Here is a 24,479-nt window from a genome sequence, read left to right as displayed (position 1 = left end):
TGTTGTAGGGGACAGAGCGGTGGTCTGAGCAGGCGTGGTGAAAACAGACACCACAGACACGTCCCCACCGGCAGAGGCCCGGACGTGGCAAGACCCCGCAGAAGGCAGAGGCTGACTCGGGGGTCACAGCACTGGTAGGCCTCATGTTACACAGAAGGTCAATGCCTCGGGAGGGCAGTGTGTGGCTATGGGCCTGTCACCTCCCAGCGGCCTGAAGCACCCTTTCAGGAAGGTGGGGGGGGGGGGGGAAGAAGCACCCTACTTTCAGACGGGAATCGTGCCTCACAGGCCTTGACTGACGCTCTCCCAGCACACAGCTCGTCTGCGGCAAAGCCAGAAGGAACTCTGGCTTTGAAAATGGCACCGCCACAGTGATGACGGCAGTAGAAGGGCCCACGGGGTGTCCACAAGCAAATACTAATCACCATCTCTGGAAAAACACGGAGCTGTGACGGGGGGAGCCCCACCATCCTTGGGCCATTTCAGGTAGCTTCTGTCTCCTGGCAGAGACGCATGTCCCCTCATACTCAAATCAAGGCAGGAGTCCCTGGACCTGCAGCCAGTGCCTTCAGGAGCACCTCAAAATGAAAGGCGACCAGTAAAAGCGGCCGGTCCATGGCTTTGTTCCCAGCCGGAACATTCCCGCATCCCAGAAACTCTCAGGTCATTAATTTGTGAGAAAAAGAAGCCAAGGTGTGCAACCACTGTGGAGCCACGGCAGTCGAGTGCGTGGAGCCCCCACCTGCCAGCTGCTGTCACACAGTGTCCACCCACCTGCAAGACAGGTGAGCCGATGGCCGAGAGGGCGCCTGTCCCAGCTCTGCCACTCACCCGCCCGCCAAGGACTCTGGGCAAGTCACGCCACCCCACTGGGCTTCGGGTTCTTCCTAAAGAAATGGGGCCGTGGGAGCACCCACCTCCCAGGGGAGTGATCGGGTTAAATTAGGCAGTTTAACCTACTGGTCGCTACTGGGAATGGTATCCTGTAAGTTCTCAAATCTCAACTATCGCTACTGTAATTCTGACTCATATTCAAAAGCCAGCATCAGGGCAAAAACCAGTGCTTCCAGGCCGTGGTCGGCCGGTGCCTCATTCTCTGATTCATGTTTTGGGCGCAGGCTCGCCGAGTACCCCCTCGGGAAGCAACGGAGGAGGGCCTGTCTCAGCCTCCGACGGCCATCCTGGGGCACACACTCACGAACCCACACTGGCCACGGCATGCAGAACGGGCAGTACCATTGGGGTGGGGCACAGGGCTGCTTCGACAACAGGAGTTTGGACTGTAAGTCATGCTGGATGGTAAGAAGCAGCAAAGACAGACACACTGAAGAGCAATGAGACACTGACAGAGGGACGTTCCTGAGCAGAGGCCCAGAAGGAGAGGAAGGGAGCGTACAGAGGGAAGGCTAGCTTTGTAGGCTGAGTGACAGGAAACTGATGCATTTCCCACCCCGGAGTCAGAGTGAGATCACAGTCCAAAGGGGAGAGTGGTGGGGCTGGAGAGAGAATTCAGGAATGTGAAGGTCTGAAATAAGCACTGCCTAGAATATGAAAACGAGGCTGACCAGGGAAATACAGAAGCCTGAATTCGCAAAAATGCCTGTATTATTAAATATGCATTGGAGTGCCTGGGTGGCTCAGTCAGTTAAGCATCTGGCTTCGGCTCAGGTCATGATCTCACGGTTCATGAGTTCGAGCTCCACGTTGGGCTCTGTGCTGACATCTCAGAGCCTGGAGCCTGCTTTGGATTCTGTCTCCTTCTCTCTCTGCCCCTCCCCCACTCATGCTCTGTCTTTCTCTCTCTAAAATAAGAAAACATAAAAAAAATTTAAAAAAAATAAGTAAATATGCCTTAAAAGCCAGTATGTGTAAGGGTTAAGAATATGGGCTGTGGAACCAAGAGCTTGGGTTATAACTCAATTCCACTACTGAATACCTGTGTGACTTTAGGCCACTTGCTTAGCCTTTTTGAACTTCACTTTCCTCATCTGCAAAATAAAGGTAATAATAGTCCCCTTCTCCTACAGTTTTTTTTAATTTAGATGTACTATAAAGAGGTTAAAAGTGTCTGACAGACAATAAATGCTATATAAGTTCCAGCAATAATAATAACCACCATATTATTTTTAGTATCTGCTAACTATATGAAGAAGAAAAATACTTCTCCCATCTGTATTCCTTGGCAAGTTGAACCTCATCCCTCAGCCTTGTAAATCCTCAGGTCTTGCAAGGAAGGCCCAACGTGTGGACCGTGCTCCGTGCTCTGTGAAGCTTTCCCTGAACACCCCTAGCCTTCCTCTTCTCAATTCCAGAAACACGAATCACCTAGACCTCTCATTTGTCATTCAGCAAACCACACCACCTTGAATTCTCGTGGCTCTCGTAATCTGTAAACGCCTTATTAACTACCTGGATCAACAGGATGGACCTGACCACACAAGTCTTTGCTGGCCCCCACAATGTCTAGCGTAAGGTCATGAACACAATGGGTGTCTCAGGTGTCTTACACAGTCTGATATAAATTGGTCGAAAACTTTGGATGAAGACAACCCACCTGATGATCAAGTTGTCCTCGCCAAGGGTCACAACGGTGGCTTCTGTGGCTTGGAGAGACATGAGTTTGGCAAGGGCTTCTGAGGTTTTGCTCTAGGAAATGGCCAGAATGGAAAACAAGCTATCATAAGCTGACCGGTGCAAACCCAGACCAATGCTTACCAGGCGGGTATCAGAGAAAACCCCTGCGGAAAGAGGCCGACCCCTCATAACACACACACAGTGCACATCAAAAGGCTCCTCCAGGATGGATGTTACCCACTGCAGTCATCTCCACACTGAAGGTACAATACCACCAAGTTCTATGAATTACATTTCAGCTGAAAAGACAGGACCAGTCTGCCTACTAACTGCCTCTTTTTTTTTTTTTGTAAGGTTCAATTTAATTTCTTTTAGGGCCTCAGTCCTACTCTTTTATAGAATACATTAAAATGCAGGGTGTTAAAAATGGCCTGACCGTAAGATGGAAACATGGATTTCTAGACTCATGAGCCAAATACTCAGTTATATACGAAGAGGCAGTATTCGTGCGGGCCTGAAATCCGGGGTTCTTTTCATTACACAATGCGCCTGAATAAAGGTTTCAGTAATTAACCAGATTAGCTGGGATTTCAGAAGTAGCAATCAGTTTGGAGATTAGTGATCAGAACACCTAATTATATGTCGGTTTCACATTTCTTTAAGTCTTTTGCCAGACTGTGTATAATTAGTAATTCTAAACAAGGCGTTCACGTGAATTAAGACTTATATTACTGAAGACACAGTTCTTCTTTTCACCCGGAGCTGCAGTTACCTTCGCCACGTGTTCCAGCCACCGGCCCAGGGCAATGAACACAAAGAGCATGGGGGGGGTGTCAAAGAAGGTCACGGGGCTTCTCTCCGCCTTCTCAGCCACGGCCACCACCAGGATGATGACTGAGTAGGTATAGGCGATGCTCGTGGCCAGCACGATGAGCACGTCCATGTTGGCCGCCCCGTGCCGCAGAGATCTGTAGGCCTGGATGTAGAAGTACCACCCGCCAAGGAGCTGAAAGACAGAGGACAGCAACAGTGCATGAGCAGGCATCCAGTCCAAGGAGCAACCAGAGACCTGGGGGCCCCTCAGGGCTGCAAATGCTTAGACATTACTTTCTACTCTGCGAGTGACATGTAGGAAAAGTATTTCCTGATTCATAAGACTACTGGCCACAGGAACGGAGGGTCAAGGTCATGGGGGACCTTTCAAACCCACAGCACATGACCTGAATGTCCATCAGCAGAGAACGGTGGCAATGGTGACATCAATCATGGTTCATTTATAACATGGATAGTGCTATGCAGTCCCAAAAGAGGATGTGTGCTAGGTCTATAAACCACTCACCTGAAAGATGCCCATGAGACATGGTTAAGTGAAAAAGCCAGTTATAAATCAGTTTATCTAGTATGATCCTATTTCAGTTAAAAAATACAAAGTCCCAGGGTGCCTGGGTGGCTCAGTCAGTTAAAGCGTCCGACTTCGGCTCAGGTCATGATCTTGCGGTCCGTGAGTTCGAGCCCCACATCAGGCTCTGTGCTGACTGCTTGGAGCCTGGAGTCTGTTTCAGATTCTGTGTCTCCCTCTCTCTCTGACCCTCCCCCGTTCATGCTCTGTCTCTCTCTGTCTCAAAAATAAATAAACATTTAAAAAAAATAAAAAAAAAAAACAAAGTCCGTGTGGCTATATTATGTGAACATGTACACACATACATATACGTGAAAATGAGTATTTTTTCTACATAGATGAAGATCTGTAAACACACATGCCCAACCAGCAAAAATACTAAGGTAACCCTAGGGAACAGGATTAGGCTGGAGGCAGGGTATGATTCTAGCAAAAGAATATCTTCCCCTTTGCTTCTCCTACTTCAGTATGGTTTGGATTGCCTACAATAAATATATATTACATTTATAATTAAAAAGAAAATACAGAGAAAAGCAAATTCAGCTGACAAATAATTACACTCAGTCTTAAACCAGAGACATTCTCACGTTACCTCAGGAGTTTTATTTTTTATTCTAAAACAGATGGGAGGGCACACTTCCCACCAGAAACACAGCCAGCTCCTAAATATCGTCCCTAGAGTAGAAGCTCCAGCAGGCCCATCTCTTCTAAATTATAATTTCCTCAGGGGGCACCTGGGTGGCTCATTCGGTTAAGTGTCCAACTTTGGCCCAGGTCACGATCTCACGGCTCGTGGGTTCGAGCCCCGTGTCGGGCTCTCTGCTGACAGCTCGGAGCCTGGAGCCTGCTTCGGATTCTGCGTCTCCCTCTCTCTGTGCCCCTCTCCTGCTCATGCTCTGTCTCTCTCTGTCTCTCAAAAATAAATAAACATTAGAAACAATTTTTTAGTAAATTATAATTTCCTCAGAACCACAGCCCTGTTATTCGGGGCACGAGCCGCTGCTTTTGACAACAAAGGCAATGCAAACTAAACAATAAACAAATAAGGGACACACCGCGTCACCAACACCTACAACCACCTACAACCACTGTGAAAGTGACAGCGAAACCAGGTCCTTTCAGTGCCCCCCGCAGGTCCTAAAGGAAAACAGCAGCCCCTGCAGGAAAGCTGTGATAAAATGCCGCCTAAGCCAAGCTGATGGGCTGTGTCTGGCATGACAGAGCAGAGAATCTGCTGGCCACACAGAGGCAGGGAGGGAAGATACCCACCTGGACAAAGGTGCACAGGATAAAGAAGATGAGATTTAGAATGGACAGTCCTGGAACGATGTTGTGGTCCAGGACCATTGTCTCGTGGGGCTCATTGCTGGGCACCAACATATAGATCATTAAACCCATAACAGGGATGCCAAACATCAGGCTGCACAGAAAAGACTTCTTCCACCTGCAAAGCAAAGCAGCACAGCAACCTATTAGGTGCCACCTGCCAGCTGGGTTATGGGCTAGTCTCCTCCTGGGGGCTCAGGTTAAGACTTGCCTTTGGCACACGTCTGGGATGGACGGCCAAGGGTACGAAAATGAAGGGAAGGTTCTCTCCCTGACGCCCGCCACCTGAGAGGATATCTAAACGTTCACACTTCTCAGGGCTGTTCCAGGGACATACAGGCAGCCTCTGCCTGCCCATGGCTGACCTGTTGCCTCTAATCTCTAGGGGAGGCAATTGAGGCCCAGAACTGAGAATCTAGACCCAGGAAGTTGAACATCCCAGTCCATATGGCTGCCTGCTGCTCTTTCTTCAAAATAAAATCTTATACAGACTCCCAAGTAAAAAACAGATAAGAGCAAAATTGTATTAGTATGAACATACTTATACGTTTGACCTTCAAAATAGAGTCAGTGACTGGGGCGCCTGGGTGGCTCAGTCGGTTAAGCGTCCGACTTCGGCTCAGGTCATGATCTTGCCGTCTGTGGGTTCAAGCCCCGCCATCAGGCTCTGTGCTGACAGCTCTGAGCCTGGAGCCTGCTTCCGATTCTGTGACTCCTGCTCTCTCTGCCCCTCCCCCGCTCACACTCTCTCTCTGTCTCTCTGTCTCTCTCTCTCAAAATAATAGTGAGAACCGTAAAGCATTCTTGATGGACACCACAGTGACAGCTCTGGTCTCCTGTCAGCATCAGCATCCATGCAATTCCCACCGACTGTTGTGGAAGCTCTGACACGTCTCCACCCTGGCCCACAGACCCTGGCCTACAACACTGAAGTCTACACTCTCAGGCTGCCGCCAGGGCCCTGGAATTAGCCCGGCCGCTGGCCTTCCAGGTGTATCTCCTTTCAGTCCTTGCCTCCTCCAGGCATGCCAACCAGAGCAAAGGACAGGAGTCCCTGAGGGTCCCCCCGCTGTCATCTCCATGCCCCTTGAGAACTCTCACCTCAACCCCCACCTCCACTGCCTGGCCAACTTCCACTCATTCTTTGAGGCTCAGATCATGTGTCTCCTGCTAGTTGGTTTCCCAGACGCCCTTAACCCACCTGATCCACCTCCCACCCACTCTTTCCTAGCCCAGCCGTGACAGTATCCCACTCATTCCTAACACCAGGCATAGCGCCCTACATACGACAGTGCCCGTGTGTTTGCTGAATGAGTAAGTGCACGTCTGCATCAACGAATAAACTCAGGCCTCCTTCTTCCCAGGCCATTTTCTTTCCAGTGACCAGGCTTCCTGCCCTCAGACCCCACTTCCAGAACCCTTTCAAATAAAGTCTTAAGATACTGTGTTGTAAAAGGAAAAACCCACACCCTCTCCCTCCCATCCCAACTTAGTGCTGTCCTGTCTGTTAGCCACCAGCTGTAAGTGGCTATCTAAATTAAAATCAGTTAAGATCAAATGAAATTAAAAACTCAGTTCCTTAGTCCCATGAGCAGCTCAGCAGCTGGTGGCTCCCAGACTGGGCCCTGAGGGTAGAGAACACTTCTGTCATCGCGAGGAGGTCTGTCGGGACAGCGCTCTTCTAGAGGGTTAATGTCACAAGGGTAGTAAGGCAGCTAGTCCATGTGGACGGCACTGTGGGAAGCCAGGTGGGCAGGGACACCCTTAAGCACAGAACGAGGCAGTCAGGCCCAGTGGGGCGGGCGGAGGGGGGGGACACTTAGACAAGAGATCCAGCGTTTCTTTTCTGTTCTACCTACTGCTTTATTTCCACCTTGTGGTCCAAGTGATGCACGTTGGGGTTTCTCTGGGCCGGGGAAGCATGAAAGCCGATTTCCTTGTTATTAAAAAAAGAAAAGTGAGAAAGAGGGAGGAAGGCACTTGGTTAAAACATGCGTTGGTAGAAAGCATTTTACATCTTTTGAAATTAGAAGGTCATTCGAAAATCGCTCAAAAGACTGGATTGGTTTTTCCGTTCATGACTTCCGTTCCCAAATCATACTACAAGTCCTGTCATACTTGTCATACTTGTCATACTACAAGTCCAGCACCAGCTATGCTCACAGACTGTGTCATCCCCAAGGAGGTGGCCCCAGACGGTGACTCCTATTCCTTCTGTGGGTTAAGGCAGCAGGTTCTGGAAGAAACTTCAGCATGCCCCGAGGCTGGTCAATGCTGAATTAGACACACAGAACTGCTGTGTGAAGAACCCCAAACATGGAGGGGTCAGGGGCTGTCACTCATTCCCTGCATGAGGAAACTGAAGGTCAGAGGTTAGAGATCCTGCCCAGAGCCATCGTGCTGTCAGAAGAGCGAGGCCCAGTGCTTGGTGCTCAGGTCTCCGGACTCCCAGCCCAGGCCTCTTCCCACTGAGCAGACCCTGGCTCCCTCAACACCTGCGCGCTGCGGCTCCCACTGAAGCCAGATGGGGACTGTACCGCAATCTGCTGGTTCTTTTCAGTGTTTCTTGCGCTGCCTCGCTCCCCGACCCTCTCTTCCTTATTTGATCTGACCCCTTTACGAAATTACACAGGAAAAGCACAATATAAACCCACCCGATCAATATAAAGAGGGGAAATGTCCCAAGAGTCGGCACAATATAAAGAGGGGCCTCGGACTCTCATGTTGGGATTTCACACAAAAATTAAAAGTTCTGGTTGGAGAAAGAGCATCTAGGACCGTGTAAAGACAAATCCTTTTACGACTAATACCAACCTAATTTCATTAGGAAAAGATGCACCAGAGATGCAAGAACGGAGGCCAGACATTGGTAATATTCCTCAGACACGGATAAAGGCGGCACCGCCCTGAGATCGGCAGGCAGAATGGGGGCCGGGACGGGCATGGTAAGTAAGAAGGGTGACTGACATGTGCTCAAAGCACCACCTGGGACTCTCCCGCCTATGAGCACAACAGTCTGACTTCTTAGCCTCATCAGGGCCACATCACTGCTGTTCTGTATGACCTGTGGTGTGGCAAAACTCGAAAGGCCGCTGAGCTTGGAACTGTAAGGTCTGGGTTTGAGGGCCAGTCCTGCAACCTTTAGCCGGGTACCAGCGAGCAAAGTCACTTAACCTCTCTGGGGATCTTTCTCCATCTGATAAAGAAGCTGTGTTGTGTGCCTCTAAGACAGAATTATTAGCAGCAGCAGCAGCAGCCTACGTAACACACATCAAAGAGCTCTGCTAAGCCACAGAACAGGCAACATCTCCCTTAAACACGCGCGCAGTGAAGAGAAAATGGATGACAACTTCAAGCCTGCCACAAGATGCTTCCCTGCGTTAGAACTTCCTGCTGAACTCCATTTATCCTGACCATCAGTTATTACGAGTTAATCTCGTTCAGTTTTGACTATCTTCACCCATTCAGCTCAGCACTAATGTTCACCCGCTCACGGTGTGGTAGAATACAGGCCTTAAAAAGGAAATGGCAGTGTCTGTGGACAAAGCGAGGGAGGGAACAGAGGTAGGGAGTGCATGAACACTAAGTAATTTTCCAAAAGAGAAACGACCAAACTCTCCCATCAACGAGCAGTCCTGACATAGTGGCAAAACGCAGTACAATTCGTCTCATTTCCAACAATCCTTCGGTCTATAGATGTTTGGTCCAGGCTTAAATAATACTTCATAATTACAATTAGGTAATTAAACCCCATGTGCCAGGTATCCTGCTGATACTGATGTTTCTCCAGGAATATCTGCAATTAAGACAATAATATCCTTTTTCTTACCCATTCACTGATTTTCACCCTCAGACTGTCTGATATTGACTTGATTTCACAGTTTATTTTAAAACAATCCACCTTTATTTCCATCGGAAAACCTGAAGGAGAGGTTAGGTGACTTTTTTCTTTTTAATTTTTTTGGTTAACTATATTTTCTCATTTTCCTACAGTGCATATAAATCACTGTTTTGAAAAAGGAAGGTATTTTTTTTTAATTGAAATATAGTTGATGCACAACGCTACATTAGTTCGTATAATGTTTTTAAATGAACGACTTACCTCGATAATCTTGACAATATCCCGCGGACCAATCATTTCAGGATCAAACTTCACGTGGGCTTTGCTGGTGGCAAGGGCCACAGAGGCGTAGGTGATGCCGTTCGTTCTGGTGAGTTTGGACTCTATGTTGTGAACGCAGGATGCACAGGTCATGCCCGTGATCTGCCGCACAAGACAAAAATACTACTCAGGACTGAGAGGATCCCGTCAAAGGCACACGGGGGGCTGGGTTAACAGGCAGCCACGAGCCCTTCCTCTTTCCACAGCACCCTTCCTGAGGCCCTGGACTCCCACCTCCAGACCTGTGTGCAGGACTTTCACCCGGAACATTCCCCCAGGGGCTGTGGGCATAGAAACAGTGCTTCTTCCCTAACTCGGGGACAAGAGACGTAGCCAGTCACTGAGCAGATGGCAACAGACCGAGGCTTCACTTCCAGCTCTGACAGTGATGGGCTTTCGTGAGCCACCCTACCCTCTCCGTGAGGCCACTGCTGCCACGCCACGCTGTGTGTCTTCACATCACGGAGTGAGACATGCCATCCCTGGATATGTATTTAGGCAAGTCAGATGAGTCGCTCTTCCAAGTATCAGAGGTCAACATTTCCCAGAATACTAATTAAATACAGACATAAAATGTCTGGTGTCTGAGCATGTGATAACGATATAACTGACACTGCTCAGTTTAAGATAAAAAACACTGTTCAAAAAATGTTTTCACTGGGGTGCCTGGGTGGCTCAGTTGGTTAAGCGTCTGACTTTGGCTCAGGTCACGACCTCGAGGTCCATGGGCTCGAGCCCTGCTTGGGGCTCTGTACTGACAGCTCAGAGCCTGGGGCCTGTTTCAGATTCTGTGTCTCCCTCTCTCTGCCTCCCCGTGCTCATGCTCTGTCTCTCTCTCTCTCTCTCTCTCTCAAAAACAAATAAACATTAAAAACAATCTTTTTTTAATGTTTTCACCTTTCCCAATAATATTTGTGATCTAGATTTTCCACAGTAGTCTGAGAGAGACAGAGGCATCCCCTTGGGGCTGAGGGTCTGCAGCGAGGGTCCTGCTCCTGTGGCGGGCATGACCGGGGCTAGAACCCAGAGAGCAGGTCGTGTTACCTGACCACACACTGGGAGGCCTGTCCAGGGCAAAGGGTTTGCTCTACAAAGAATGTCACTTATCAAGAGCTCAAAGTGCCACTCGTGTCCTTAGTACTCTTTCTTTAAACATTTACTTACTACTAACAGCAGTAACTGAACACAGTTAAGGAAGCAAGACCCTTTCACCTCAGTAAAACAGCATTACTCACAGTCTCCCCTTATTTACACATAAAAAGCTTTGTACGGAAGTGCCTGTGAACACAGCATACTGGAAATGCTAGATGTACCCAATGTTTCAGTGATTTGCGGTCATGTGCAGATGACAGTAGACAGACAGGAAAAACGAGGCCCCGTACCATCCCCTCCCCGTCCACACTAGGCACAGCAACCATCCTTACCGTTCATCTTGGACCGTGTGCTTCAGGACGCCGGTCGCCAGTTACCTTCTAGACACCCCTGTGCCTACGAGCCAGCCCTCCCCCGCTGTGGTGGCACTGGTTGACACTGGCTACCACACCGACTCACCTCCCCTGGCCTTGCCACATCTCTGCATTCTAGCTTCCCTCTGGGCCTTATGGAATGTGGTCATATTCAACTCTCTCAAGACCAAGCTCTGGGGGTCCTCTTCCTCCCACACTCCCGCCACCCACCTCCTCCTCCCCCTCACACCTTGAAGGCGCCCAGTGGGATGTACCCCTATGACTCTCTGACATAACTGACATTCCTGCACAAAATGAACAGGTCACTGTTGTTGGCTTCAAAGGAGAACGCAACTCCGACAACATGCAGGATACGTGCAAAATGGGAGAAGTTTCCCGGCCCCTGTCAGACGCCTGCAGCCCTCTTGCCCCAGCGCCCGCCTGGCCGCTGCACTTACGATCAGCTCGAGGTCACCATCTGAGCCTGTGTAGTTTTCCATTACTGCAGCCTCAAAGCCCAAGTCCTGGATGAGCTGAGCTATCTCCAGCGGCTGGATGACTTCCGGATTGTACTTAATCTCTGCCTTTCCAGCCATCAAGGCGACCAGCACCGAGAGAATACCTGGAACCGTCGGGCCACAGTTACAACACTCCAGGCAGGGCCTCTGGGATGACACATTCAACACAACCTAACAAAGAAACACATCTGCTCCCAGAAGCCTCTAGAACAGGAGTTCTCAAAGCAGACTGCACTTTAGGATCACCTGGCCTTTTAACGAGCACCATGCCTGGCCCCAAACCCAAACCAGTTAAACCAGGACCCCTCAGGGTGGGTGCCAGGCATCTTTTTGTAAAGCTCCCCAGGCGACTTTAACGTACCAGCCAAGTGTGAGAACCACTGTTCTAGAACAGCACTCCTCACACGTTGATGAGCAAATCAACCGAGGACCTTGTTAACCTACAGATTCCGGCTCAGTAGGTTTGGAGTGGGTCTGAGGTTCTGTAGGTCCACCCGGCTCCCAGGTGATGCCTGTGCTGCTGGCACCGGGATGGCAGCAGGGTGGGGTGGAGGGTGGGGTGGGTGGCTTTGAGTCAGGCTGGAGAAGACACGGACCGTGTCCACACCTCACAGCAAGGGATACAGTCTGCAGCTTGCAACTACTAAATGTCAGTTAAATGGTGTCCTTTTCCCTCAGACACTTTTCATACATGGAGAAAAAAATTCTTTCAAAAGTGGTTGTCCTTACTCTTTTTCAGGCTCTGATCCCATTCAGAAGTGGAAGAGAAATCCTACAGATTACAGACCACCCCGACTTACAATTAATTTGGCTTAAAAATTTTCAACTTCATTTTGGTGCGAGAGCGATACACATTCGTTAGAAACCAGACTTCAGATTTTGGGTTTGGATGTTTCCTGGGGCTACGCCATCATGACAATGAGCGACAGATACACATTCTGACACATTTCAGGGTGGCTCGGCCAAGCTATGATGTTTGGTCGGTTAGGTGTATTAAACGCATTTTTTTAAACGTTCATGCATTTTTGTAGGGGGGAGGGGCAGAAAGAGAGGGAGGGAGAGAATCCCAAGCAGGGTCCGTACCATCAGCACAGAGCCCAACATGGGGCTGTGAACCTGAGCCAAAACCAAGAGTCTGATGCTTCACTGACTGAGCCATCTAGGCTTTAATGCATTTTTGACTTACAATATTTTTAACATACGATGCATTGACTGGGACATGATGCCATTGTATATCCAGTGAGATTATTTGTGAGTTTGAGGGGGAAAATAAGACTCATTCACATAAAAGAAAGAAACGTGCTTTAGAAAGGATGCCATAAGGAATAAAAATGAGGGCTGCAAGTCGGGAAAAGAAACACAGGAACCATGAGATGTAGGATATTTTATGAACAGCCAGCCCATGGATGACAAAGAAACTCTTAGAACACCTAAATTTGAGAAGAGTCTTTCTAGAGCTCCAGCCACGATAAAACATAGGGAACAAGAGGCTGGAGACACATCATCCCAATTTGGGGCTGCCTGTGATGGCCAAGGAATCTGAGCAGAGAGATACATGGAAAGAGAGAAAGGGACTCCGGTGGCAAAGTCGTCATGGTTAAGATATTTTCCAAACAAAAGTGGGACAGGATCTTTGTTGCACTTTCAGGTTTCAGAGACAGTACTGGAAACGTAGTTCAGAGGACAAAACTTGGGCACTTCCGTTAACACTCTATGATTTACAGGGACAAAGGACAGAATATTCAAAATTGCAACTTCTCTGCAAACTGCAGGCTACGTATTCATGTGCTAGCTGGAGGCTGACGGATGGGACTGGGGGTGGGGGTGGAGGAGGTAAAGACCACCACTAGGACAAGCTGAGGAAGTTACCCACGGAATGTCCCTGACCTTTAAACTGGACTGCCCCTCACTAACTTACTCGGAGACATTTTATCTTAAACAAACTAAACACTTCCTAAGCAGCAGAATGCCAATTGCCCAAGAACATCAGACAAACATCTCTACCATCACCTAATGAACTTGCTGCCAGAGTATCAGGGCTGCTGACAAACTGAATCAATGAGGATCGTGAAGGGAGAGCACAGTGCCCATTCTGCTGACCGCAGGGGCTCACAGCCTACACGCGGCTTCCCCAGTTCAGTGTGTAGATGGCTTACCTGCCTCTTTCTGAAGGTTTCTCTCTATGTTAGACACACAGGATGCACAGGTCATGCCTGTGATCTGTAAAAAGCACTTCTGTGGTGCCACTGCTGTAGAGGCCTGCGGGGACTTTGACGAGCTGCCGGGGTTGTGGTTCTTAGGGAGCCCCCCAGCATGGGGAGCCGTTCCCTGCACAGACACAGGTCCGCCAGCTGTGGTGTGCACTGTGGAATTACCTGCGCTGCGGTTCCCAACATGGTTGCTGTAACAGTTTTCTAGGATAAAATGGAAGAAATCATTCAGATTAAAAGGACAAAGAACTTTTTTTACAACAGGAGGTTCGAGCCTGACAAAGTTCTTAAAACAGCTCCATGAAGGTTGGTGTTTCCATCACTGTCCCCCACCTCCCCACAACTACAGACACAGGCACACAGTGACAGACACATGAAAAGATGCCAATACTCAAGAATGGAATGCTCCAGTTGGATGAGTGCTCTAATTAGATGATGACAACAAGAAGAACTCACCAGGCCCTCTGCGAAGCACACGTCCTTTAAAACAGCTGTGGTACATAGGACTATCGCCCCCATTTTATAAAGAACTGAGTTAGAAGAAATTTTTTTTTATTCTTTATTTTTGAGAGAGAGAGACAGAGTGCAAGTGGGGGAGGAAGAGAGAGAGAGGGAGACCCAGAATCTGAAGCAGGCTCCAGGCTCCGAGCTGTCAGCACAGAGCCCGACGCGGGGCTAGAACTCAAGAACCGCGAGTTCATGACCTGAGCTGAAGTCAGATGCTTAACCGACTAAGCCACCCAGGCGCCCCTGAGTTACAAGAAATTTAAAAATGTGCCCCGAATTCCTCAGGTGATAAGTAATGAAGCTTTTTCTAAACCAGGTCTCTACCTCCAGGATCTGTCCCTTTAACCACGGTCACATTCTGGTTAGCAGTCCTTCACTCCCTCCCTACAACAACCAAAACAACCAACACACCTTTATTGAGTTGTTTGCCTTTTTCTTATCGTTTGCCTACGTCCTGTATGTACTCTGGACACGAATCCTTGTCGTGGGTCCGCACTGCAAGTATCTGCTCCCGGTCTGTGCTCCGCACCTGCACTCTCATCTAATGGTGTCTCTTTTGATAAAAGAAGTCCCGAATGTTAATGAGGTCTGACTTATCAACCAACTAAACCAACTCTCATGGTTAGTATGTTTCGTGCTACCTAAACAGTGAAAATGTTCATGCTGCTTTCTTCTAGAAGCTGCTATTTTAATGAACTTCCCCATCAGGCCTATGATACCTGCATTTTAACTTTGTGTAGGTAAGAGGTAAGAGTTAGGGTTAATTTCTCTCCACTTGGATATCCAGTGGAACCAGCTCCATAAACCGAAAAGACCATCCTCTCCCCCACCGAGTTCTGGGATGAGGGTGCAGATGCTGTTGGGGACCATTTTTCTCCCCACCGCATGTGTGTATATATGTATACGTAACTAATCACCCAGGTCAAGATGTAGAAAGTTTTCATCACTCCAGAAAGTCAGACCTTTTGATAACAGAATTTGATAACAGAAAGGACCTTTAAGAGTATATACAAAAGATAATTACATCATTTAAAAAACGAACTCTCGCTATTTGAAAATCCACAGCTGCAGAAGATAGAAGTTGGCATTAACCTGTACTGACAATAGGCCATGACTTTGCAAAGTCTTTCTTCTAAATAAATCTCACATCCTGGGATGTTTTGCTCATTTTCTGAAAGGTGCTAAAAACTACTTCCGAAACTCATTCTAAGAGTCCAGTTGATCAACACTTTCAGCACCTTCAGTGAAAACCCTCCAAGGACCTGGCCTTACAGGACCCCTCTACCTTCGGAAGCAGAGACCACACCTCATCCATCAGCACAGGTGTACTCTCCTGGTCTTTGTCATTGTTCAAAATGACTCTGGCCTTTGGATCTCAAATTCACAAAAGCTGTTTTGTAGCCTCAGCCTCTCGACATTCTATCTCTACCCATCAACCCCTCCAGCACCCATTAACCCCTCCCATTACCTGTCCAACTCTCTTGCACCCATCAACCCCTCCAGTACCCATCAACCCCTCCCTTACCTGTCAAACCCTCCTGCACCCATCAACCCCCCCCCTTACCTATCCAATCCTTCTGTACCCATCAATCCCCCAGCACCCATCAACCCCTGACATACCCATCAATCCCTCCCATACCCATCACCCCCCCCCCGCACCCATCACCCCCTGTACCCAACAACCCCAACCATACCTGTCCAACCCTCCTGTACCCATCAACCCCTCCTGTACCCATCAACCCCTCCCATACCCATGAACCCTCCTGCACCTGTCCAACCTCTCCTGATTTTCCCAGTCCATCATCTGTTTTCTGGATTCACCTGCGTGTCTATCCAAATATTGTGGTCAACAATTTTAATATTGGTACTATTACAGAGAATTTCATACCCCCCTTACTAACTTATAATTTACACATTGCCATTTCTTCCACATTGAGATCTAACTCAACTAAATTCGGGGCTTCTGGAGATTGCTAAAGAAAGTTGAATTAAACTAACAAGACCCAAACAAGCCTGTGTTATTGGGTCGTTTTTCTTTATCAATCTACGCTAATACTATGGGTGGGCATTCAGCTTTCTGGAAGTCTACCTGACAATATTATCAAAAACAGTACCTCTAACTGCTTGGCACTTAGTAGAGGCACAATAAGTATTTGTAATGGAATGAAATAATGTTTACTCTCTGTGACCGAGCAATTACACTTTCGGGTATTTACCGTAAGGAAATAACTGTGTGCACAAAATTTAGCCTCAAAGATGCCCATCAGTATTCTTTACAATCACATGCACATGAAGTAGATGGGAACAGTCCAGTAGGAAACTGGTTATGACTAAGTTACGGTGCATCCATATGACGGAATGATTTGCAGCCACTCAACATGGTGTTGCAGACATATGGACGGACCTATAAGTATGTTTATGATAAATTGTGGGGTGAAAGAGATTACAAAACCACTATGTATAATACAAATCTATGTATTTCTAAATATAAATTACACATGCTTTGGAAAAGCCCAGAAAAGTATATGTGAAATAAAGTACACCACGTGGATTCTGGGGTAAGAATATTCTAGACAGAGGGATAGCAGGTACAAGACCTTGAGGTGAGGACAAGCCTGATATGAGGATTGGAAAGGGGTTAGAAAGGTAGGGAGTCGGGGGGGGGGGGGAGGGAGGGGGCTTCTAGATCACCCTAAGGACTCCCTCTTAAGATGGGAAGGTTTCAGAGTATTAACAGAGTAACAGGATTACTGTGAATACTGGGCAGGGAACAGACTGTAAGGCTGAAAGGCGGGAAGGAGAGACTAGCTCAGAGCCTGTCTAGTGGACACAGCTGATGGTGGCTTGTACCAGGATGCTGGCCCGTCTGACCTTATCTTCCATTACTTATATTCAAGTTCCACCCAAGCCAGACTGCTCCCGAGACAAGCTGGAGCTCATGTCTCCTCCGACTTTTCCCGGTGTGTGGTCTTGCCCCTCTCTGCCTGCTGAGATGCCATCGCGTTCTGAAGTCTTACCCGAGCCCAGCTCCAATGTCACCTCCATTATCCGGTCTTTGGGAGCCCCACAACCAGATGCCGGCTTTTCTCCTCATCTTTTGAATCTCAGGAGTGCTTTACCTACACTTGCCTTGTCTCATGTATTCCAACCTGCCTTGGATGATGGGTCTCTGATCTGCTTCCTTGTTAGAGTATGAGCTGTATGTGGGCGGGTCCTGGACGGCCTCCGAGTACTCATGGCGGCCAGGACAGTGCCTGGGGCCCAGAAGACCCTCAGTACGTGCTGGGATGAGGGAACAGTGCCCCAGAAGTGACATTATCCATTTACAAGGCTGAGGGGAACATGTCATACATGATAGATGACTTTTCCTCACGCTGTATTCATATATCCAATCACCTGTCCATTAATTCATTCATACAAAAAACATTTACCAGGCAACCAGTGCACAAATGCAGAGCTGATTTCTAGATAAAAACCAGATCTTACTGTATTTTTAGCTGTCAAATAAGCTGACTGAAATTCAGTGTCTGCCGCTTGCCTACATGCTCTTGATCATTCCCCTTCCTCTCCCTGTTCCATTATCAAGGGGGCTGACCCTGCAAAACCACTTTTCCCAGGCTCCCTTGTCAACTGGTTTCTGGTTAAATTTGGTATCCTGGAGGTAGCAAGTGGGAAACAGGACAGAAATGGGGGAAACCTAATGTGTTTCCCATCTACCTACTGGGAGCCCAGCTCCTGGCCACGGCCTCTCCCTTAGTAGCTCCGGTGGTGAGCCAGCTCCCACCAGGCGACCTCAGCCCCTGGGCTCTGGTGGCACCCTCCTGCCTGGGGTGCCAGCTTCTGCTACCAGCCATCTCTTGGGTTTCCTTCCCATTCCCTGGTTTGGTTATTCGGCTCTCTAACTTGTCTGAGTAGCTCCTGGATTAAATCCCGTCACTGAGCTACCCCACGACCCGGCTTGTCACAGCCTGTTATTTTCTTTCTCTTTCGCTTCCTTCACAAATACCTACTATGTGCTGGGTGCTGCTGAGTCCAAGGAGAAACAAATCACCTGGTTTTAAGACTGTGCTCAAGAAGCCCCTCTCCCTGGTCAATCCGGAATGACCCACCAAATACACGTAATTCTTTTTTAATATCTAAGTGGCTACAGTGATAGTTACCGGCACACTTACGGTTTATCCTAAATTAAGACTGCCAGGTGAAATACAAGACGCCCAGCTACATGTGAATTTCAGGTAAACAACAAATACTTTCTTAGTATAAGCGTGCCCCAAATGTTGCCTGGGACATACTTATACCAAAACATTAGTCACTGTTGATCTGAAATTCAAATTGAACTAAGTGTCCTATATTTTATTTGCTAAATCTGGTACACTAAATACCTCTTGGGCTAAACACATAATTCTGTCCAATAAAAATCACTGTTCTTTTCTTTCTAGGCTTACTTGGTCAAATCCAATTATTCTGGATTATGCAGTTCAATGCAAATTTCTTTTTACTGCCAACAACCTGACTCTACTGTTTAAAGACTTGAAACCTCACACAAATAGAGCAGATGATGACTCTGTACTACATTTCCTACCATTTAAGTACAGGATTTACTGTTCCATTGTGTGTTCCACTGTGTGTTCCTTACTGATTTTTGTTTAAAAACAAACTCCTTCCTGAAACGTGGTACAAAAGACAAAGTACAGAACGGGGCCGAGTCATTCCACATGACTTACCCACTGCCTTTAAGGGTGTAAGTGCAGGCCAGCCCCACTGACAGGGGACCTTTCCAAGGAGACGCACTTTATCTCGGCGGCCGCTGCAAAGTACATGTGGGAAGCCCCAGTCCGGCTGGCCCTGGGCGCGGCCGGGGGGCTTTGCCCACGAGCCCCTCCTGGTGCCGGGCTGGCCACCGCCCTGCAGCACAGTCTGAGTGCCCGCAGCTGGCACTGTATCGTCCCGGTCTACCTGCAACTCGCCCCGCCCCACGGGGCCAGTACCTTGGGACCCAAACGGTTAAAACCTTGCTGCCCACACAGCTGGCTGTGGCATGTCCCGCGCTTCCTCATCTCCGGCCTGGCTCTGAAGGCTGCACCCATCCATCACCTCTCCACCGCCGCTTGGCTCGTCTCCTGGAGGTCTGCGGCTCCACCATGCAGCTGGGCTCACCGGAGCCTCCCCCGCCTCCTAGTTGCACGGAGCCTGAGGCCCCTGACACGGCTTCCTTTCTTTCCAGGGTGCCGTCCCTGTCTGTGACGATTTCCTCCTCCGGACACCCCTTCCTTCCACACCAGTGCCATCACGTTCCTCCCTCTGCCCTTCCCCGGTCACGCTCGCTTTCCCTGGTCTTCCGTCACTTCCCCTGGCTCCTGCCACTCCAATCTGCATTTCCAGCCCCACTCTCCAGGAATTCAAGCCGGCCTCCGGCAACTGCACACCTAGGGCTCCCCGCCGGCTCTCCCTTTCCTCCACGGCCTGCCCCATCACACCCCTCCTCTGGACCAAGCTTGCTGGACCCAACCTCCTGAATGTCACCCTATTCCGTCTCTTGCCCTCCAGCCCCACCTCCTCTCACCCAGCCTCCCACACGGCCTCCGTGCCTCCATCCACACTACACTGACACCGACTGGCCAGCTCAAGTGCAAACTCGCCTGCGCTTCCTCTGATGAAAATCCACTGCTGATGCCTGGGTGGCGAGGTCGGGTGAGCGTCCGATTCTTGATTTTGGCTCAGGTCACGAGCTCACAGTTCGTGAGATCAGCCCCAAGTGTCAGCACAGAACCTGCTTGGGATTCTCTCTCTCCCTCTCTGCCCCTCCCCTGCTCGCTCTGTCTCTCTCTCAAAAGAAGTCAATAAACTTAAAAAAGAAATCCACTGCTGACCCCCTGGCCTTTACAGTCAAGTCCAAGTTCAGCTGACACTCAGACCCGTTCAGAGTGGTCCCCCTGCTGTCCCGCCCGTCTCTCCACCTTCCTGAGTCCTCATGCTTGCTCGGGCTCCTGTCAGCAACCCCAGCACACTGTGCTGCCTCCTGGCCTCCAGCATCCCCGTCCCATCCTGGAGCTCACCGGCTCACGCGGGGCTACAACATAAGCTCTCAGGAGAGTCTCACTCACTCACCAGCCCACCGCTCCCAGGCCCGGGCGCCCGGCAGAAATGCACCCCTCTACCCACAGCCATCAAGGAGGGCAAGGGCAATCATCACTGAATCCCCTCAATTCCCACTTTCAACAGAATGGGATCCAGGTGAGACTAAGGTTCTGTTTTTATTGTTTGGTTGGGCAGAGAAATCTCAGAGAGTGTGATGATGGTTCTTCTGGAGACAGAAGAGCCTGATGTTCCCCCTGGCCCCACAGGACTCTTTTTTAAAAACAACACAGAATCAGGAGTTCTCTTCAGAAAAATGCAAAGAACTTAGCATTTCATTCCCAGCTACACGAGGGGCAAAAGCTATACACCCAGAAATTCGACTTCTTCTATCCTGATACACTTGACACGCAAGGAAAAGTTGCAGAATGTTGTCACCAACATTGGCCGGTGAGCAGTGAGTGTGGCCGCTGTCACTCTGTCCTAAGATGCAAGGAGAAAGGAGAGGACCCCAGGGTGTGCTTCACGTGGGTCAACTACGTACCAGAAACGACTGACGCCTTGAATCCCATTTCTTCAACAGCAGCTCGGAGTCCTTCCGGGTTAATTACAGAGGGATCATAGAGCACCACTCCAGTCCCTTCAGTCAGAGAGACTGATACTCGCCGCACCCCTTCCCTGCGGGAGAGCAGGCCTTCGATGGACTGGACGCAGGACGCACAGGTCATGCCACCAATGGCAAGCACCACGGTACTGCACAGGCCCTGCATCCGGGTTCCCTGGGCGGGGGCGGGGGCAGGGGCGGGGGCGGGGGCGAGATGCGTGGAAGGCCTGTTATCCGTGCCACTCCCTGCTGCTCCATCAGGAAGAGAAACTTGAAAGTTCCCAGGAGGAAGAGCCTCAATGGCCCTCTGCAGGGCCCCGGGGGTGACACGAGAAGGGTCAAACTGTACTTGGGCAATTCTGTTCTCCAAGGACACTTGAATACTTTGAACGCCTGGGAGTTGACCTATATTTTCTTCAATATTCAGGACACAAGATTTACAGTGCATTCCATCTACTCTCAGTTGCAGGGTGACCACACGGCTCCCTTGGTGCCCCAAGGTCTCAGAGTTATTGAGATTCTGGGTACCAGACGTCAAAGGGGTCTTTGGGTTGGTCCTCTGTAGCCGCCCAATATCAATTGGTCCCAGGCTTACGGGTGCCACTCTGTTCTTGATGACAGCTTCAAATCCCATGTCGTTTACGTGGTCCCTGAGGTCTTGGGGCTGAATGAGATAAGGCTGGTAAGTAATGACTGCCTCCTGGGTGCCAAGGGAGACTCGGGCCCTCACTACCCCTTGCAGCTTCCCCAGCCTGCCTTCGATGGAGCTGACACAGGACTGGCAGGTCATGCCCTCCACCCGAAGCTTGACCGTGGCCTCCAGGGCAGACGAGGATCTCGAGGGCCAGGAGGCGGCCTTTCCTTCTGTGATGCTGGCCTCGAAGCCCATGTCCTCGATGTGACGGCATACCTGCGGCAGGCTCAGGACCGACGGCACATAGTTCACAGTCGCGCTGCCTTGTTCCAGGGAAACCTTAATGCTCACGATGCCTTTCAAACTCGAAATCCTGCCCTCGATAGACTTTACACACGACTGGCAAGTCATGCCCGAAATGCTGATGGTGCCAGTGGTCGTCTGAGAGGGGCACATGCTGTCCAGACCACCCTCGTAGCCAACATTGTCAAAGGCGAAACTCTGCTTCTGCTGCATTGCTGGCTCCCAGACACGAGCGGGCAAAGAATGTTTAGACAGGATCTAAAAGGAAAAGAAAGAACACTTTTTTATCCTTAAAACTAAATATTTGTGGGGCATCTGGGTGGGTCAGTCAGTTAAGCGTCAGACTCTTGATTTTGGCTCAGGTCATGATCTCCCAGGTTCGTGAGATCTAGCCCTGCGTCGGGCTTGTGCTGACAGTGGGAAGCCTGGTTGGGATTCTCTCTCTCCCTCTCTCTCTGCCCCTCCCCTACTCACACACACACACACACACACACACTCTCTCTCTCTTAAAGATAAATATTTTTTTTTTAAAAAGCTTAATATTTGCTAAAATATCCCAGCTTGTCTGGCACTGAGAAAATGGAAAACATTGCCACTGGTGTCAAAACATCCTGAGAGTATAACAACATTAAATGCAGGGAAAGGAAGATATAAAGACATTATTTATCTAATGAAATGGTTCCAATGGGTTTCTTTTAGCTTGAACATTCTGTGACTCTGAACCTAGAAGTCAACTGCCCACCTTGTTTTCCTTACCTCGAAGATGCGGAGGTCTCTACAGGGAAGGAGGGGAGCGTGATGCAGCTCATGTGCACAGAATGAGCGTGGCAGGCCCCCAGCAGAGGCAGACAGCACAGTGGCCCACAACGGGAGGGTGGAGGCTCTCAGCAGAGCCCCCCTCACCTCTGGCTGATACCTGAAATCTCCCTGCAGAACGTGGTCCTTTGAGCTCAAACGCTGGGGGTGCTGCTGCAATGCACATACACAGAATAGGCAACACCTGACTTCTGTATCTCCTTCTAGGGGTGTCCCTGTCATTCTCTCAGCAGGGGTTAAATTCAACAACCGTAGGGCACCTGCTCTGAATGCCGACCTCCGAGGCCCCGTGGGGTCAGACCACATGCCTGGGGAAAAAGGTCTGGCGGTATGCTCCTTGAGCCAGGGAAATGAGCATGAGTGGCTGGGCCAAGAGGGGCAGGAGGCAGAGAGCTGGGGGAACTTCTCTGTTCTGCCTCCACTGAGCATCACTGCCCTCCTGGGTGTTCAGGACAGTTGTGGTCACTACCTAAAATTAAAAGTGTTTTACCAAATTAAGTGGACCCATCTTCTTAATGCACCAGAGTATACGCATAATTTCCTGACTTCTCATAATGATGTGGCTTCACCTGTTCCATTCACAAAACCAAATCCTCCTTTCACAGGGTCCCAGGCTCACCACTCTCCTAATTAGATACAGTTTTTATACCAGTACTATTCCATGCTTCAGAAATTCGGGAACAGGCCTTTACATACAGTATGTGACAAAAAAGCATGCCAGTCTCTGTGCTTACACGATCCTACTTAGATCTTCAGATGAATCTCCATTACATGGATTGACCTTCTCCGTAACCCTGTGCATAAAATAAAATGCCTATCTTTCCAACTTCAGCTTTTTGAGAACCTTAACAAAACCTTAACCTTTTTTTTTTAAAGTTTATTTATTTATTTTGAGAGAGAGAGAAAGCAGAAGTTGGGGAGGGGCAGAAAGAAAGGGAAAGAGAGAATCCCAAGCAGGCTCCACACTGTCAGTGCAGAGGCCGACGCGGGGCCACAGCCCACAAAGAATGAGATCATGGCCTGAGCCCAAATCTAGAGTCTGATGCTTAACCAACGGAGCCACCCAGGTGCCCTGAAAGTTTAAATAACTTCTAAAGCAGACTATAAATGTTCATTTGTACATCCACAAAGGAAATCCGAAACTAGTCTGGGATTAATAATTATAAAGAACTGTTTTAACAGCATTCATTGTAGTATTCCCTAAAATAGTAGAGAAAAAAAAAGTAAACAAGTAATTTACGGGATAGCCACTCAAGCGTTCATTGCATTCAATAAATATACTGAAATTACCTGTGGTACAAATCAAATTACCTGTGGTACAGAAGTGCAGTATATGATAAGGATGACATAGCACAATGGTATTAAGTGGATAACTGGGAAAAACACAATTTGGGACCTATACACCAAGAGATATTTCTGAGACCTCAGATAGTAATAATACAAGAAAACACAGGAAAATACCCATTACAATCTCAGGCAAGGGCAGGTCTAAATACAAGAAAAGAAACAGAAAAACAAGAAAATCCAAAAGCTAGAGAAGACTGATAAATCTAACCACAGTAAGAGAAAATATGGCTCTGACCAAGGAAAATGATAAATGAGAAACGGGGGGGGAAGGGGGGGGGGGCGGAGGAAGATTTGCTCCATACTAAGCAAGAGCTAATTTTGTTAAAATGTAAAGAGCTCCTTCTAAAAAGAAAAAGGCCAACAATCCAACAGAAAAGAGGCAGTCCATCAAACAGGAAACGCAAACGCCTTTTCAACATCTGCAGAAACAATAGTAAGGAAGAAATGTAACACTCCAATAGCACGGTGGCCCTTCTCACCACTCAGGCTGGCACCATCCACGCAGTCCCTAGAGGTGGTGAGGGCATCACCTCTCATGAGGGCAACTTGGCACTACATA

General features: G+C 49.0%; 1 protein-coding gene across 9 annotated transcripts in view; it reads right to left on the bottom strand.

Annotated features, from left to right (window-relative positions):
- The window catches only part of ATP7B (ATPase copper transporting beta), an 81,100-nt gene that overhangs the window by 26,080 nt on the left and 30,541 nt on the right, over positions 1-24,479 (bottom strand). For all 9 annotated transcript variants that reach the window (XR_006194414.1, XR_006194399.1, XM_042908351.1 and 6 more), the window contains 8 exons: positions 20,761-22,015; positions 13,581-13,838; positions 11,365-11,528; positions 9,402-9,563; positions 7,159-7,235; positions 5,243-5,417; positions 3,347-3,580; positions 2,555-2,646 (listed from right to left, as the gene is read on the bottom strand). Coding sequence is in view for 7 of the 9 variants with exons in the window: in XM_042908122.1 (XP_042764056.1) it covers positions 2,555-2,646; positions 3,347-3,580; positions 5,243-5,417; positions 7,159-7,235; positions 9,402-9,563; positions 11,365-11,528; positions 13,581-13,838; positions 20,761-22,015 (2,417 nt within the window). In the remaining 2 variants the exon portion in view is untranslated. The remainder of the gene's footprint in view (positions 1-2,554; positions 2,647-3,346; positions 3,581-5,242; positions 5,418-7,158; positions 7,236-9,401; positions 9,564-11,364; positions 11,529-13,580; positions 13,839-20,760; positions 22,016-24,479) is intronic.

This window comes from Panthera leo, chromosome A1, assembly GCF_018350215.1.
Source record: "Panthera leo isolate Ple1 chromosome A1, P.leo_Ple1_pat1.1, whole genome shotgun sequence".
In the NCBI taxonomy this organism is placed as follows: domain Eukaryota; kingdom Metazoa; phylum Chordata; class Mammalia; order Carnivora; family Felidae; genus Panthera; species Panthera leo.
This window is presented reverse-complemented; position numbering and strand designations above follow the sequence as displayed.